General features: G+C 47.4%; 1 protein-coding gene across 1 annotated transcript in view; it reads left to right on the plus strand.

The window, feature by feature from the left end:
• The window catches only part of ube3c (ubiquitin protein ligase E3C), a 69611-nt gene extending 59181 nt beyond the window's left edge, over positions 1-10430 (plus strand). The window contains exons 21-24 of the mRNA XM_076972006.1: positions 3619-3807; positions 4624-4690; positions 5462-5592; positions 8283-10430. Coding sequence (XP_076828121.1) covers positions 3619-3807; positions 4624-4690; positions 5462-5592; positions 8283-8453 — 558 coding nt within the window. The 3' untranslated portion in view covers positions 8454-10430. The remainder of the gene's footprint in view (positions 1-3618; positions 3808-4623; positions 4691-5461; positions 5593-8282) is intronic.
• Positions 10431-12441: the final 2011 nt, after the last annotated feature.

Here is a 12441-nt window from a genome sequence, read left to right on the forward strand (position 1 = left end):
TATAACTCATATAGAACTCCACTACAGCCACACCACTGCTCTACTATAACTCATATAGAACTCCACTACAGCCACACTACCGTTCTACTATAACTCATATAGAACTCCACTACAGCCACACCACTGCTCTACTATAACTCATATAGAACTCCACTACAGCCACACTACCGCTCCACTATAACTCATATAGAACTCCACTACAGCCACACTACCGCTCCACTATAACTCATATAGAACTCCACTACAGCCACACTACCACTCCACTATAACTCATATAGAACTCCACTACAGCCACACTACCACTCCACTATAACTCGTATAGAACTCCACTACAGCCACACTATAACTCATATAGAACTCCACTACAGCCACACTACCGCTCTGCTATAACTCATATAGAACTCCACTACTGCTCCACTATAACTCATATAGAACTCCACTACAGCCACATTACCGCTCCACTATAACTCATATAGAACTACACTACAGCCACATTACCGCTCCACTATAACTCATATAGAACTACACTACAGCCACACTACAGCTCCACTATAACTCATATAGAACTCCACTACAGCCACACTACCACTCCACTATAACTCATATAGAACTACACTACAGCCACACTACAGCTCCACTATAACTCATATAGAACTCCACTACAGCTCCACTATAACTCATATAGAACTCCACTACAGCCACACTACCGCTCCACTATAACTCATATAGAACTCCACTACAGCCACACTACAGCTCCACTATAACTCATATAGAACTCCACTACTGCTCCACTATAACTCATATAGAACTACACTACAGCCACACTACCGCTCCACTATAACTCATATAGAACTCCACTACAGCCACACTACCGCTCCACTATAACTCGTATAGAACTACACTACAGCCACACTACCGCTCCACTATAACTCATATAGAACTCCACTACAGCCACACTACCGCTCCACTATAACTCATATAGAACTCCACTACAGCCACACTACCACTCCACTATAACTCATATAGAACTCCACTACAGCCACACTACCGCTCTGCTATAACTCATATAGAACTCCACTACTGCTCCACTATAACTCATATAGAACTCCACTACAGCCACACTACCGCTCCACTATAACTCATATAGAACTACACTACAGCCACACTACCGCTCCACTATAACTCATATAGAACTCCACTACAGCCACACTACCGCTCCACTATAACTCATATAGAACTACACTACAGCCACACTACAGCTCCACTATAACTCATATAGAACTCCACTACAGCCACACTACCGCTCCACTATAACTCATATAGAACTCCACTACAGCCACACTACCGCTCCACTATAACTCATATAGAACTCCACTACAGCCACACTACCGCTCCACTATAACTCATATAGAACTCCACTACAGCCACACTACCGCTCCACTATAACTCATATAGAACTCCACTACAGCCACACTACCGCTCCACTATAACTCATATAGAACTCCACTACAGCCACACTACCGCTCCACTATAACTCATATAGAACTCCACTACAGCCACACTACCGCTCCACTATAACTCATATAGAACTCCACTACAGCCACACTACCACTCCACTATAACTCATATAGAACTCCACTACAGCCACACTACCACTCCACTATAACTCATATAGAACTCCACTACAGCCACACTACCGCTCCACTATAACTCATATAGAACTCCACTACAGCCACACTACCGCTCCACTATAACTCATATAGAACTCTACTACAGCCACACTACCACTCCACTATAACTCGTATAGAACTCCACTACAGCCACACTACCGCTCCACTATAACTCGTATAGAACTCCACTACAGCCACACTACCGCTCCACTATAACTCATATAGAACTCCACTACAGCCACACTACCGCTCCACTATAACTCATATAGAACTCCACTACAGCCACACTACCACTCCACTATAACTCGTATAGAACTCCACTACAGCCACACTACAGCTCCACTATAACTCATATAGAACTCCACTACAGCCACACTACCGCTCCACTATAACTCATATAGAACTCTACTACAGCCACACTACCACTCCACTATAACTCGTATAGAACTCCACTACAGCCACACTACCGCTCTGCTATAACTCATATAGAACTCCACTACAGCCACACTACCGCTCCACTATAACTCATATAGAACTCCACTACAGCCACACTACCACTCCACTATAACTCATATAGAACTCCACTACAGCCACACTACCGCTCCACTATAACTCATATAGAACTCCACTACAGCCACACTACCGCTCCACTATAACTCATATAGAACTCCACTACAGCCACACTACCACTCCACTATAACTCGTATAGAACTCCACTACAGCCACACTACAGCTCCACTATAACTCATATAGAACTCCACTACAGCCACACTACCGCTCTGCTATAACTCATATAGAACTCCACTACTGCTCCACTATAACTCATATAGAACTCCACTACAGCCACACCACTGCTCTACTATAACTCATATAGAACTCCACTACAGCCACACTACCGCTCCACTATAACTCATATAGAACTCCACTACAGCCACACTACCGCTCCACTATAACTCATATAGAACTCCACTACAGCCACACTACCACTCCACTATAACTCATATAGAACTCCACTACAGCCACACTACCGCTCTGCTATAACTCATATAGAACTCCACTACAGCCACACTACCGCTCTGCTATAACTCATATAGAACTCCACTACAGCCACACTACCGCTCCACTATAACTCATATAGAACTCCACTACAGCCACACTACCACTCCACTATAACTCGTATAGAACTACACTACAGCCACACTACCGCTCCACTATAACTCATATAGAACTCCACTACAGCCACACTACCACTCCACTATAACTCATATAGAACTCCACTACAGCCACACTACCACTCCACTATAACTCATATAGAACTCCACTACAGCCACACTACCGCTCTGCTATAACTCATATAGAACTCCACTACAGCCACACTACCGCTCCACTATAACTCGTATAGAACTCCACTACAGCCACACTACAGCTCCACTATAACTCATATAGAACTCCACTACAGCCACACTACCACTCCACTATAACTCATATAGAACTCCACTACAGCCACACTACCACTCCACTATAACTCATATAGAACTCCACTACAGCCACACTACCGCTCCACTATAACTCGTATAGAACTCCACTACAGCCACACTACCGCTCCACTATAACTCGTATAGAACTCCACTACAGCCACACTACAGCTCCACTATAACTCATATAGAACTCCACTACAGCCACACTACAGCTCCACTATAACTCATATAGAACTACACTACAGCCACACTCCCACCCACATCTGTGACAAGACAGCTGTAACAGAAATTGGTAATAAAATGGAGGGTTTTTTTTTCCAGAATGCAGATTTTTGTGGAGTAAAGATTTAGCAGAATGGCTTATGTTTACATCTCTCCCCCTCTTTGTCCCTCTCTCTTACTCTCTCTCTCTCTCTTTCCCTCTCTCTCTCTCTCTCTCTGTCTGTATCTTGCCCCCCCCTTTTTTCCAGGTGGTTGAGCTGAAGCCAGGTGGGAAGGATATCCCAGTTACCACAGCGAACCGGATCGCCTACATCCATTTAGTGGCTGATTACCGTCTGAACAAACAGATCCGGTCTCACTGCCTGGCGTTCCGGCAGGGCCTGGCCAACGTGGTCAACCTGGAGTGGCTACGCATGTTTGACCAGCAGGAGATCCAGGTAACGCTCCCCAACATGGGGTGTGGGAACACACGCTCACTCTCACACTATCACGTGCTCACACTCGCCCGCTCACTCTCTCACATTCACATGCTCACTCTCTCGCATTCACACGCTCACTCTCTCACGCTCACTTGTTCACGCTCACTCTAACATTCACACTCACTCTCTCAAATTCACAAGCTCACTCTCTCATTCACACGCTCACTCTGACCTAACATTCACACGCTCACCCTCTCATATTCACACACTCACTCTCTCACTCTCACATGCTCACTCTCACACGCTCATGTGCTCACGCTCACTCACATTCACTCTCTCACATTCACATGCTCACTCTCTCACATTCACATGCTCACTCGTTCACTCTCTCACGCTCATGTGCTCACACTCACATTCACACCCTCATATCTCACATTCACACATTCACTGTCTCACATTCACATGCTCACTCTCACACTCACATTTTCATGCTCTCTCACTTCTCTTACACTCTCACACATGTTGATTTCACACATGCTGATCTCACACACTCACTCTCTCACACTCATGTAAAAGCATGAATCCACTTCATGCATACACAAGTGGACACAGACAGACACACGTCGTCACACAAGTGGACACAGATATCCATCATATACACACATGCACAATAGGCATTAATTAATGAGTGTTAACTGGTGGCACACACACACACACACACACACACACACACACACACACACACACACACACACACACACACACACACACACACACACACACTCTCTGGTGCAGTACACTGACTACATCCTTTACTCATTGGTCATTTCTCAGGTGTTGATCTCTGGTGCCCTTGTGCCCATCTGTCTGGAGGACCTGAAGAAATTCACCAACTATTCAGGTACATCTCCTACATTACCCCACACAGTTACCCCTCTCCTCCTACATTACCCCACACAGTTACCCCTCTCCTCCTACATTACCCCACACAGTTACCCCTCTCCTCCTACATTACCCCACACAGTTACCCCTCTCCTCCTACATTACCCCACACAGTTACCCCTCTCCTCCTACATTACCCCACACAGTTACCCCTCTCCTCCTACATTACCCCACACACAGTTACCCCTCTCCTCCTACATTACCCCACACAGTTACCCCTCTCCTCCTACATTACCCCACACACAGTTACCCCTCTCCTCCTACATTACCCCACACACAGTTACCCCTCTCCTCCTACATTACCCCACACACAGTTACCCCTCTCCTCCTACATTACCCCACACAGTTACCCCTCTCCTCCTACATTACCCCACACTGTTACCCCTCTCCACCTGCAGTTACCCTGACATATCTCTACAAACACATACACCTGTTACCTCTATATACACATACTCCTCCACCTGCTGCCTATACACACACCTCCACCTGTTACCTATACACACACCTACAAACACCTCCACCTGTTACCTATACACACATATACAAACACCTCCACCTGTTACCTATACACACACATACAGACAACTCTACCTGTCACTTTTATATACATATACAGACATCCATGAGGAGGATTTGGGAATTACTGAGGTAAATGTGAGGCGATCTCACCGAGGTAAATGTGAGGCGATCTCACCGAGGTAAATGTGTTGTACTGATGTGTTTGGTGCAGGTGGATACTCTGCTACTCACCCAGTGATAAAGATCTTCTGGGAGGTGGTGGAGAGCTTCACTGATGATGAGAAACGCAAACTGCTCAAGTTTGTCACCAGCTGCTCTCGACCCCCCCTACTGGGCTTTAAAGTGAGTTACTGAAACTTATAGACACACCCACACCCACGTGAGTTACAGAGACCCTCAGATACACACCCACGTAAGTTACAGAGACCCCACACACACACACATGTAAGGCTACGTGAGGCTGGTTCAGCTTCTGTGCAACCAGGGTTTGGATCTCATGCAGTTTACAGTGTATAATCAGAAGCCCAGAGCTCCAGCGTGCACTGCTGCTGTGCTGACATTATCCCACCACCCCCTGGGTTAGTGTTAGTGTTTGGGTAACTCAACCCTGGCACTCACAGGGTCTTATCTGCACAGGGGGACTGTTGTATTTACCTGTTCTTTCAGGTAATTACACAGGTGTGTGTGTGTGTGTGTGTGTGTGTGTGTGTGTGTGTGTGTGTGTGTGTGTGTGTGTGTGTGTGTGTGTGTGTGTGTGTGTGTGTGTGTGTGTGAGAGATAGAAACAGAGACAGTGAGCAGTATTGCTAGTCTGCACTAAGAAACTTCCACTGAATGAACACACTCCATTAAAGCTTATTCACAGTCACTACTGCTGTCTGTACTGCAGAGTGTGCTGTTACCTGAGTTACCTGACCCAGCCCTGCACGGCACACCTGAACCAGTGACCACAGCCCTGTACGGCACACCTGACCCAGTGACCACAGCCCTGTACGGCACACCTGACCCAGTGACCACAGCCCTGTACGGCACATCTGACCCAGTGACCACAGCGCTGTACGGCACACCTGACCCAGTGACCACAGCCCTGCACGGCACACCTGACCCAGTGACCACAGCCCTGCACGGCACACCTGAACCAGTGACCACAGCCCTGTACGGCACACCTGACCCAGTGACCACAGCCTTGTACGGCACACCTGACCCAGTGACCACAGCCCTGTACGGCACACCTGACCCAGTGACCACAGCCCTGTACGGCACATCTGACCCAGTGACCACAGCGCTGTACGGCACACCTGACCCAGTGACCACAGCCCTGCACGGCACACCTGACCCAGTGACCACAGCCCTGCACGGCACACCTGACCCAGTGACCACAGCCCTGTACGGCACACCTGACCCAGTGACCACAGCCCTGTATGGCACACCTGACCCAGTGACCACAGCCCTGTATGGCACACCTGACCCAGTGACCACAGCCCTGTACGGCACACCTGACCCAGTGACCACAGCCCTGCACTGCACACCTGACCCAGTGACCACAGCCCTGCACGGCACACCTGACCCAGTGACCACAGCCCTGTACGGCACACCTGACCCAGTGACCACAGCCCTGTACGGCACACCTGACCCAGTGACCACAGCCCTGTACGGCACACCTGACCCAGTGACCACAGCCCTGTATGGCACACCTGACCCAGTGACCACAGCCCTGTATGGCACACCTGACCCAGTCACCACAGCCCTGCACGGCACACCTGACCCAGTCACCACAGCCCTGTACGGCACACCTGAACCAGTGTCTGCTGAACTGCTTCCTGATTACCTGGGACACCAGGGCTGTAAGATGAATTCCTAAATGCAGTTTCATGGTTTGTCCAAATACAGAAATGATAAGTAAAATTACCCCACTGCTTCAGTTCTTTGTTAGATGCTCAGTTGTCTTTTGGTGATGTTCCTCAAAACACCAGAGAAAGAGGACGGACAGTTTAATGAATTTGACTTTGAGTGGATGTGGAGAGAGAGAGAGAGAGAGAGAGAGAGAGAGAGAGAGAGAGAGAGAGAGAGAGAGAGAGAGAGAGAGAGAGAGAGAGAGAGGTGGGGTAAGAGGAGGGCTGGAGGATGGGGGGGGTAAGTGAGAATGCAATGGAACACTAAAGAGAGGGGTCAAAGCCAGATGCCCCCTCTCCTCTCCTCTCCTCCCCTCCCTCTCTCCACCCAGGCCAGCCTTAATTAGGTGCCGTTAAACACCCGGGAATTCATTAAGGGAGAAACGACCCTGTCAGGGAGGCCATTTAAAAATTATGATGAAAACTCTTCTCTCAGAATGATGGCCCCCGCCCTGGCACTTCCTCAATAAGCAACGATACTTTAATACGTTAATTGTTGGGAAAATGTGGCTGTGAAACTGGAGGCCTCAGATTGGTTTAATCGAGTTCGCTGAGGGGTTGAGCCCTGAGCTCACGGCAGGCGTATCGTCGTTTAGAGCCGCGTGGGGGGGGGACTGACACACCAACAGCACAGCCTGCGTGAGGTGCACCGTGCAGCGCTCATTTCAGTGATGAAAAGCAGTTTGTCTGGGTTATATATCAGCGCTGCATATCCCAGCAGGCCTTTGGGCTTTTGCTCTGCTCTGTGCTGTAGAGCAGAATGCAGCCCTAGGTTGGTAATGCTGTCCTCAGAGCTGTAGGCTAATGGGACCAGTATGCAGCTCTGAGCTCTGTCTGCTTGCCTTCACACCTGTAAGCTCACCTGCCTCAGGTGTGTGCAGCTGTTGTAGCCGGGTCAGGGGTCACCTGTGAGCTGTTGTAGTGGTCTTACAACGTTGAGCTGCAGTAAAGGTGTTCACCATGATGGTGGTGATTGTAGGCAAACTGTTCCTTTTAACAGAATGATGAAGCCAACTTGTATATATAAATACACACACACACACTAACATAACCCTTTACTTTAATAAATATCCGTTTTTGTGATTATCTGTCTGTCTGACGCCCCCTGTCTGTCTGACGCCCCTGTCTGTCTGTGCTGCAGGAGCTGTATCCAGCCTTCTGTATCCACAACGGTGGCAGTGATCTGGAGCGTCTGCCCACCGCCAGCACCTGCATGAACCTGCTGAAGCTGCCCGAGTTCTGTGAGCAGCAGCTGATGAGGAGTAAACTCCTGTACGCCATCGAGTCCTCGTCCGGCTTCGAGCTCAGCTGAGACGCTGACATGGAAGGATCCTGTTGCTATGGAGAGAGGGCGGGAGGGGGTGGGGTGGGAGGCGGAGCTTTGTCTATAATGGGCCGGTGCCATTTCACAACAGGGAGCCTCTGACGTTTAATGATGGGACACTTGGACTCTTCAGTGGAGAACAGATTGTACTCTGATTTTAACAAGACTATAGTTTGTTATAGACTATATCCCAGAGTTTGGATCAGTAGTAACAACATGAAAGGAAGTGACAGCGCTGCGCTAACCTGACAGGAAACCCCAGACACCATCACTCACGGCAGTGTCATCTGATCACATATTTCACCAAAGAGTTTGCTAGGCTGTTGTGAAAGTATTTTCAAGATTTGTAGTGCTATGTTGGCTGTTGAACACGAGGAGTCAGGACGTAAATATTAGCTGTGCTGTCTGTTAGCTTCGCCAATATCACAGAGGTCAGTCCAGCTAATGGTCATATACAAGCCTCATCCAGAGCACATGAGCAGCTGAAGAGCCAGCTGTGCTGATCAGACGTGCGGGTAATCAGACCTGCGTGTGATCAGACCTGCGTGTGATCAGACCTGCGGGTGATCAGACCTTCGTGTGATCAGACCTGCGGGTGATCAGACCTGCGGGTGATCAGACAGCTAAGCCCTTCAGCTCTGCTTTCCTGCATGCAGAAGTGCGTTACTACTTTAGCATTAGCCAACCATGGGCTGTCATTTTAGCTACAGTAAAAATGTTTTTCATGACTTGCACAGTAACTAAAGGCAAATTCTACCAGTCGTTTCTTAAAACTGTTTTTGAATGCATAGATGAAAAAATGTTTGGTGGATTTCTGCCTTGAAGGGTTTGAAAGACCAAACCATCCAGATCAGTTTTCAACACTCAACATGGTGATGGTGTCGGTCTTCAGAACCTTTGAATCTTTCTAAGTAGTTTGTTCATTTTTAATGAAGCAGTTGAGGTTGTTGAAGATGTCTCTAAGAAACAAAATTGGTCCTGGATGGTGCAGTTTAGTGGGGACGACTAGATGGGACATTCCTCATTTTCAGCATATTCAGGACATCAGTGACATGGGAAGGTTCTGATGTCCAGAGCTTTGGTAGGTATAACGTGGGAGTTTATCAAGGTGTGAATTTGCTTTCCTCTACACAAATACAAATGTGCTGATAAACCGGAGTGTGTGCACTGCAGGTTACTGAAGAGGCCCTTTGGCTTAGCGCACTGGTTCATATTGTGCACTCAGTAGAGGGTCTGTGGTTGAGTAAATACTGAACGTTGAGCCTTTAGCACTAAAACTGAAGTGAAGCATTTGTGCAATAATGTCCTCAGTCAGGAGTCTGACTCTCTAAGATCAGATCAGCAGATCCTGTGTGTGATACATCACCGCTCAGGGGTGTTAGTGCCTCCTTCAGATCTCTGTCTGCATCCTCTGAACAACGATAATGTTGACTGCTGTCCACTCTGGACTCGACATCACCCCCTGCTGGTTTGAATATGTACGCATGGGCAGTTCACACATGTGCTGCTGGCTCCTCCTGTGTGTAGTCTGGGCTTCCTTTCCCCCTAACTCCTCCCACTGCTCCTAACTCCTCCCCCATAAATCCTCCCACTGCTTCTAACTCCTCCCACTGCCCGTAACAAACAGTGTGATTGTGCATTTCCCATAATCCCTGCTGGAGATGCGGCCCTCTGCAGTGCTGTCTCATGGTTCAGTGGGTGATGGACCCCACTGGTGTGTTTAGAGGTGCAGGGGTGTGTGGGTGGACTGTGCTGGTGGTTCTGGTGTGGGTGGACCGTGCTGGTGGTTCTGGTGTGGGTGGATGTTCTTGTGTTACTGCAGGTATGAGATAATTCTGATGAAACTTAATCTGCCTGTTTGTCTGACCTGGATGATTTAAAATAACCAAACCTTCTCCTGAACACAGAAAATATGTATTTGAATGTATAAAAAAAAATTAAATATGTTTTTTTTTAGATTTTCAACAGACATTAAGTGAATCTTTTTGTGTGTGTGTGCATGCATGTCTGTGTGTGGATACGTGTGTGCGTGTGTGTATGCGTGCGCGTGTGTGCGTGTGTGTATGGATGCATGCACATGTGTGTGTGCGCTTGCGTTCGCGTGTGTGTGCGTGTGTGCATATGCGTGTGTGAGTGCGTGTGTGTGCGCGTGTGTGTGCGTGCACATGTGTGTGTGCGTGCACATGTGTGTGTGAGTGCGTGTGTGTGTGTTAGTGCTGTGTGAGCTCGTCTCATGATTTTATGGCCTTTGACACATAATAAAAGAAGCATGGAGTGAAGGAGCAGAGGGAGGACAGGACGCCTCAGGACGCTGCAGTAGTCAGGACGCTGCAGTAGTCAGGACGCTGCAGTAGTCAGGACGCTGCAGTAGTCAGGACGCTGCAGTAGTCAGGACGATGCAGTAGTCAGGACGCCGCTGTAGTCAGGACGCCGCTGTAGTCAGGACGCCGCTGTAGTCAGGACGCCGCTGTAGTCAGGACGCCGCAGTAGTCAGGACGCCGCAGTAGTCAGGACGCCGCAGTAGTCAGGACGCCGCAGTAGTCAGGAGGCCGCAGTAGTCAGGAGGCCGCTGTAGTCAGGACGCCTCCGTTTGTCATTAATCTCGAATCTCTCGTGAGAGGAGGTTTTTTTTTCCCGTTCCCATCATTTATTTCATTCTGTCTCTCTCACACACACACACACACACACACACACACACACACACACACACACAAACTCTTATTCACACACTATACACTCACACACACACACACACACACACAAACTCTTATTCACACACTATACACACACACACACTATACACACACACACACACTCTTATTCACACACTATACACACACACACACACACACACTCATTCACACTCTCTCTCTTATTCACACACTCCAAAAACACACACACACTCCAGTGCTCATACACACACACACTGAGCTGAAACAATGATCATATCTGCCTGAAAGTTGTGTAGAAGGACTGATTGGGCTTTGACCCCCTACACTGTCCTGCATATATGAGGGATGGATCTCAATTATAGGGAGATTTATTTAAGCCTATTACTTTATAATGGATTACAGCTTCAAACATAATGCTTCTGGCTATAAATCCTGCACTGAATTTTTCCAAAGGCTTTAAGAATTGTTACAAATCACAAGTTAATCAAATCACTGGAATATGAAAATAGTTGCTACAACTTCTTGTAAGGGAATTCAGAGCCACAACAGAACTGGACTGGAATACTTACTCGAGTTTTTAAAAATGTCCCATACAGTTTTTGCATATGGCAGAGTTGTTTGTTTTCTATGTGCAAAATCTTTTTTGGGGTGATTTTTATTAGCTCAGTGTATGGATATATAGGGCAAGACAAGTGTCATACCCTGTTCACAACCCACTATAGTCACAACACAACACACTATAGTCACAACACAACGCACTATAGTCACGACGCAACGCACTATAGTCACAACGCAACCCACTATAGTCACAACGCAACCCACTATAGTCACAACACAACCCACTATAGTCACAACACAACGCAACCCACTATAGACACAACGCAACCCACTATAGTCACAACACAACACAACCTCATGAAACTGCTCCTTTCCATGCAAGGTTGAATCAGTTTAATGTCCTTTTGTGCAGCAGTACTGTGGAGACACAAACGGGATTAATGTGCTACTGGATTACCACCCAGATTAGACTGGTGTGAATAACAACGTATATGTGTACGCCCAACTATGAGAGGACAGAAAAGTGTGGACAAAGGTCGATCTTCACTTTATTATAGAAAGTCAAGAGAATTTCCTGCCCATGGCATATTTTGGATATTGTAGCCATGCCCTAATATTATCATTATACCATTATTGCTATTGTAAAATTATAACATTGTACCACTATTGATGTTGAAAAATTATAACGTTGTACCTTTCTCATTAAATGGCCAGTTGCCTCATTTATAATTATTTTGGTCAATGTA

The sequence above is a fragment of the Brachyhypopomus gauderio genome, chromosome 14, assembly GCF_052324685.1.
Source record: "Brachyhypopomus gauderio isolate BG-103 chromosome 14, BGAUD_0.2, whole genome shotgun sequence".
NCBI classification, from domain to species: Eukaryota; Metazoa; Chordata; class Actinopteri; order Gymnotiformes; family Hypopomidae; genus Brachyhypopomus; species Brachyhypopomus gauderio.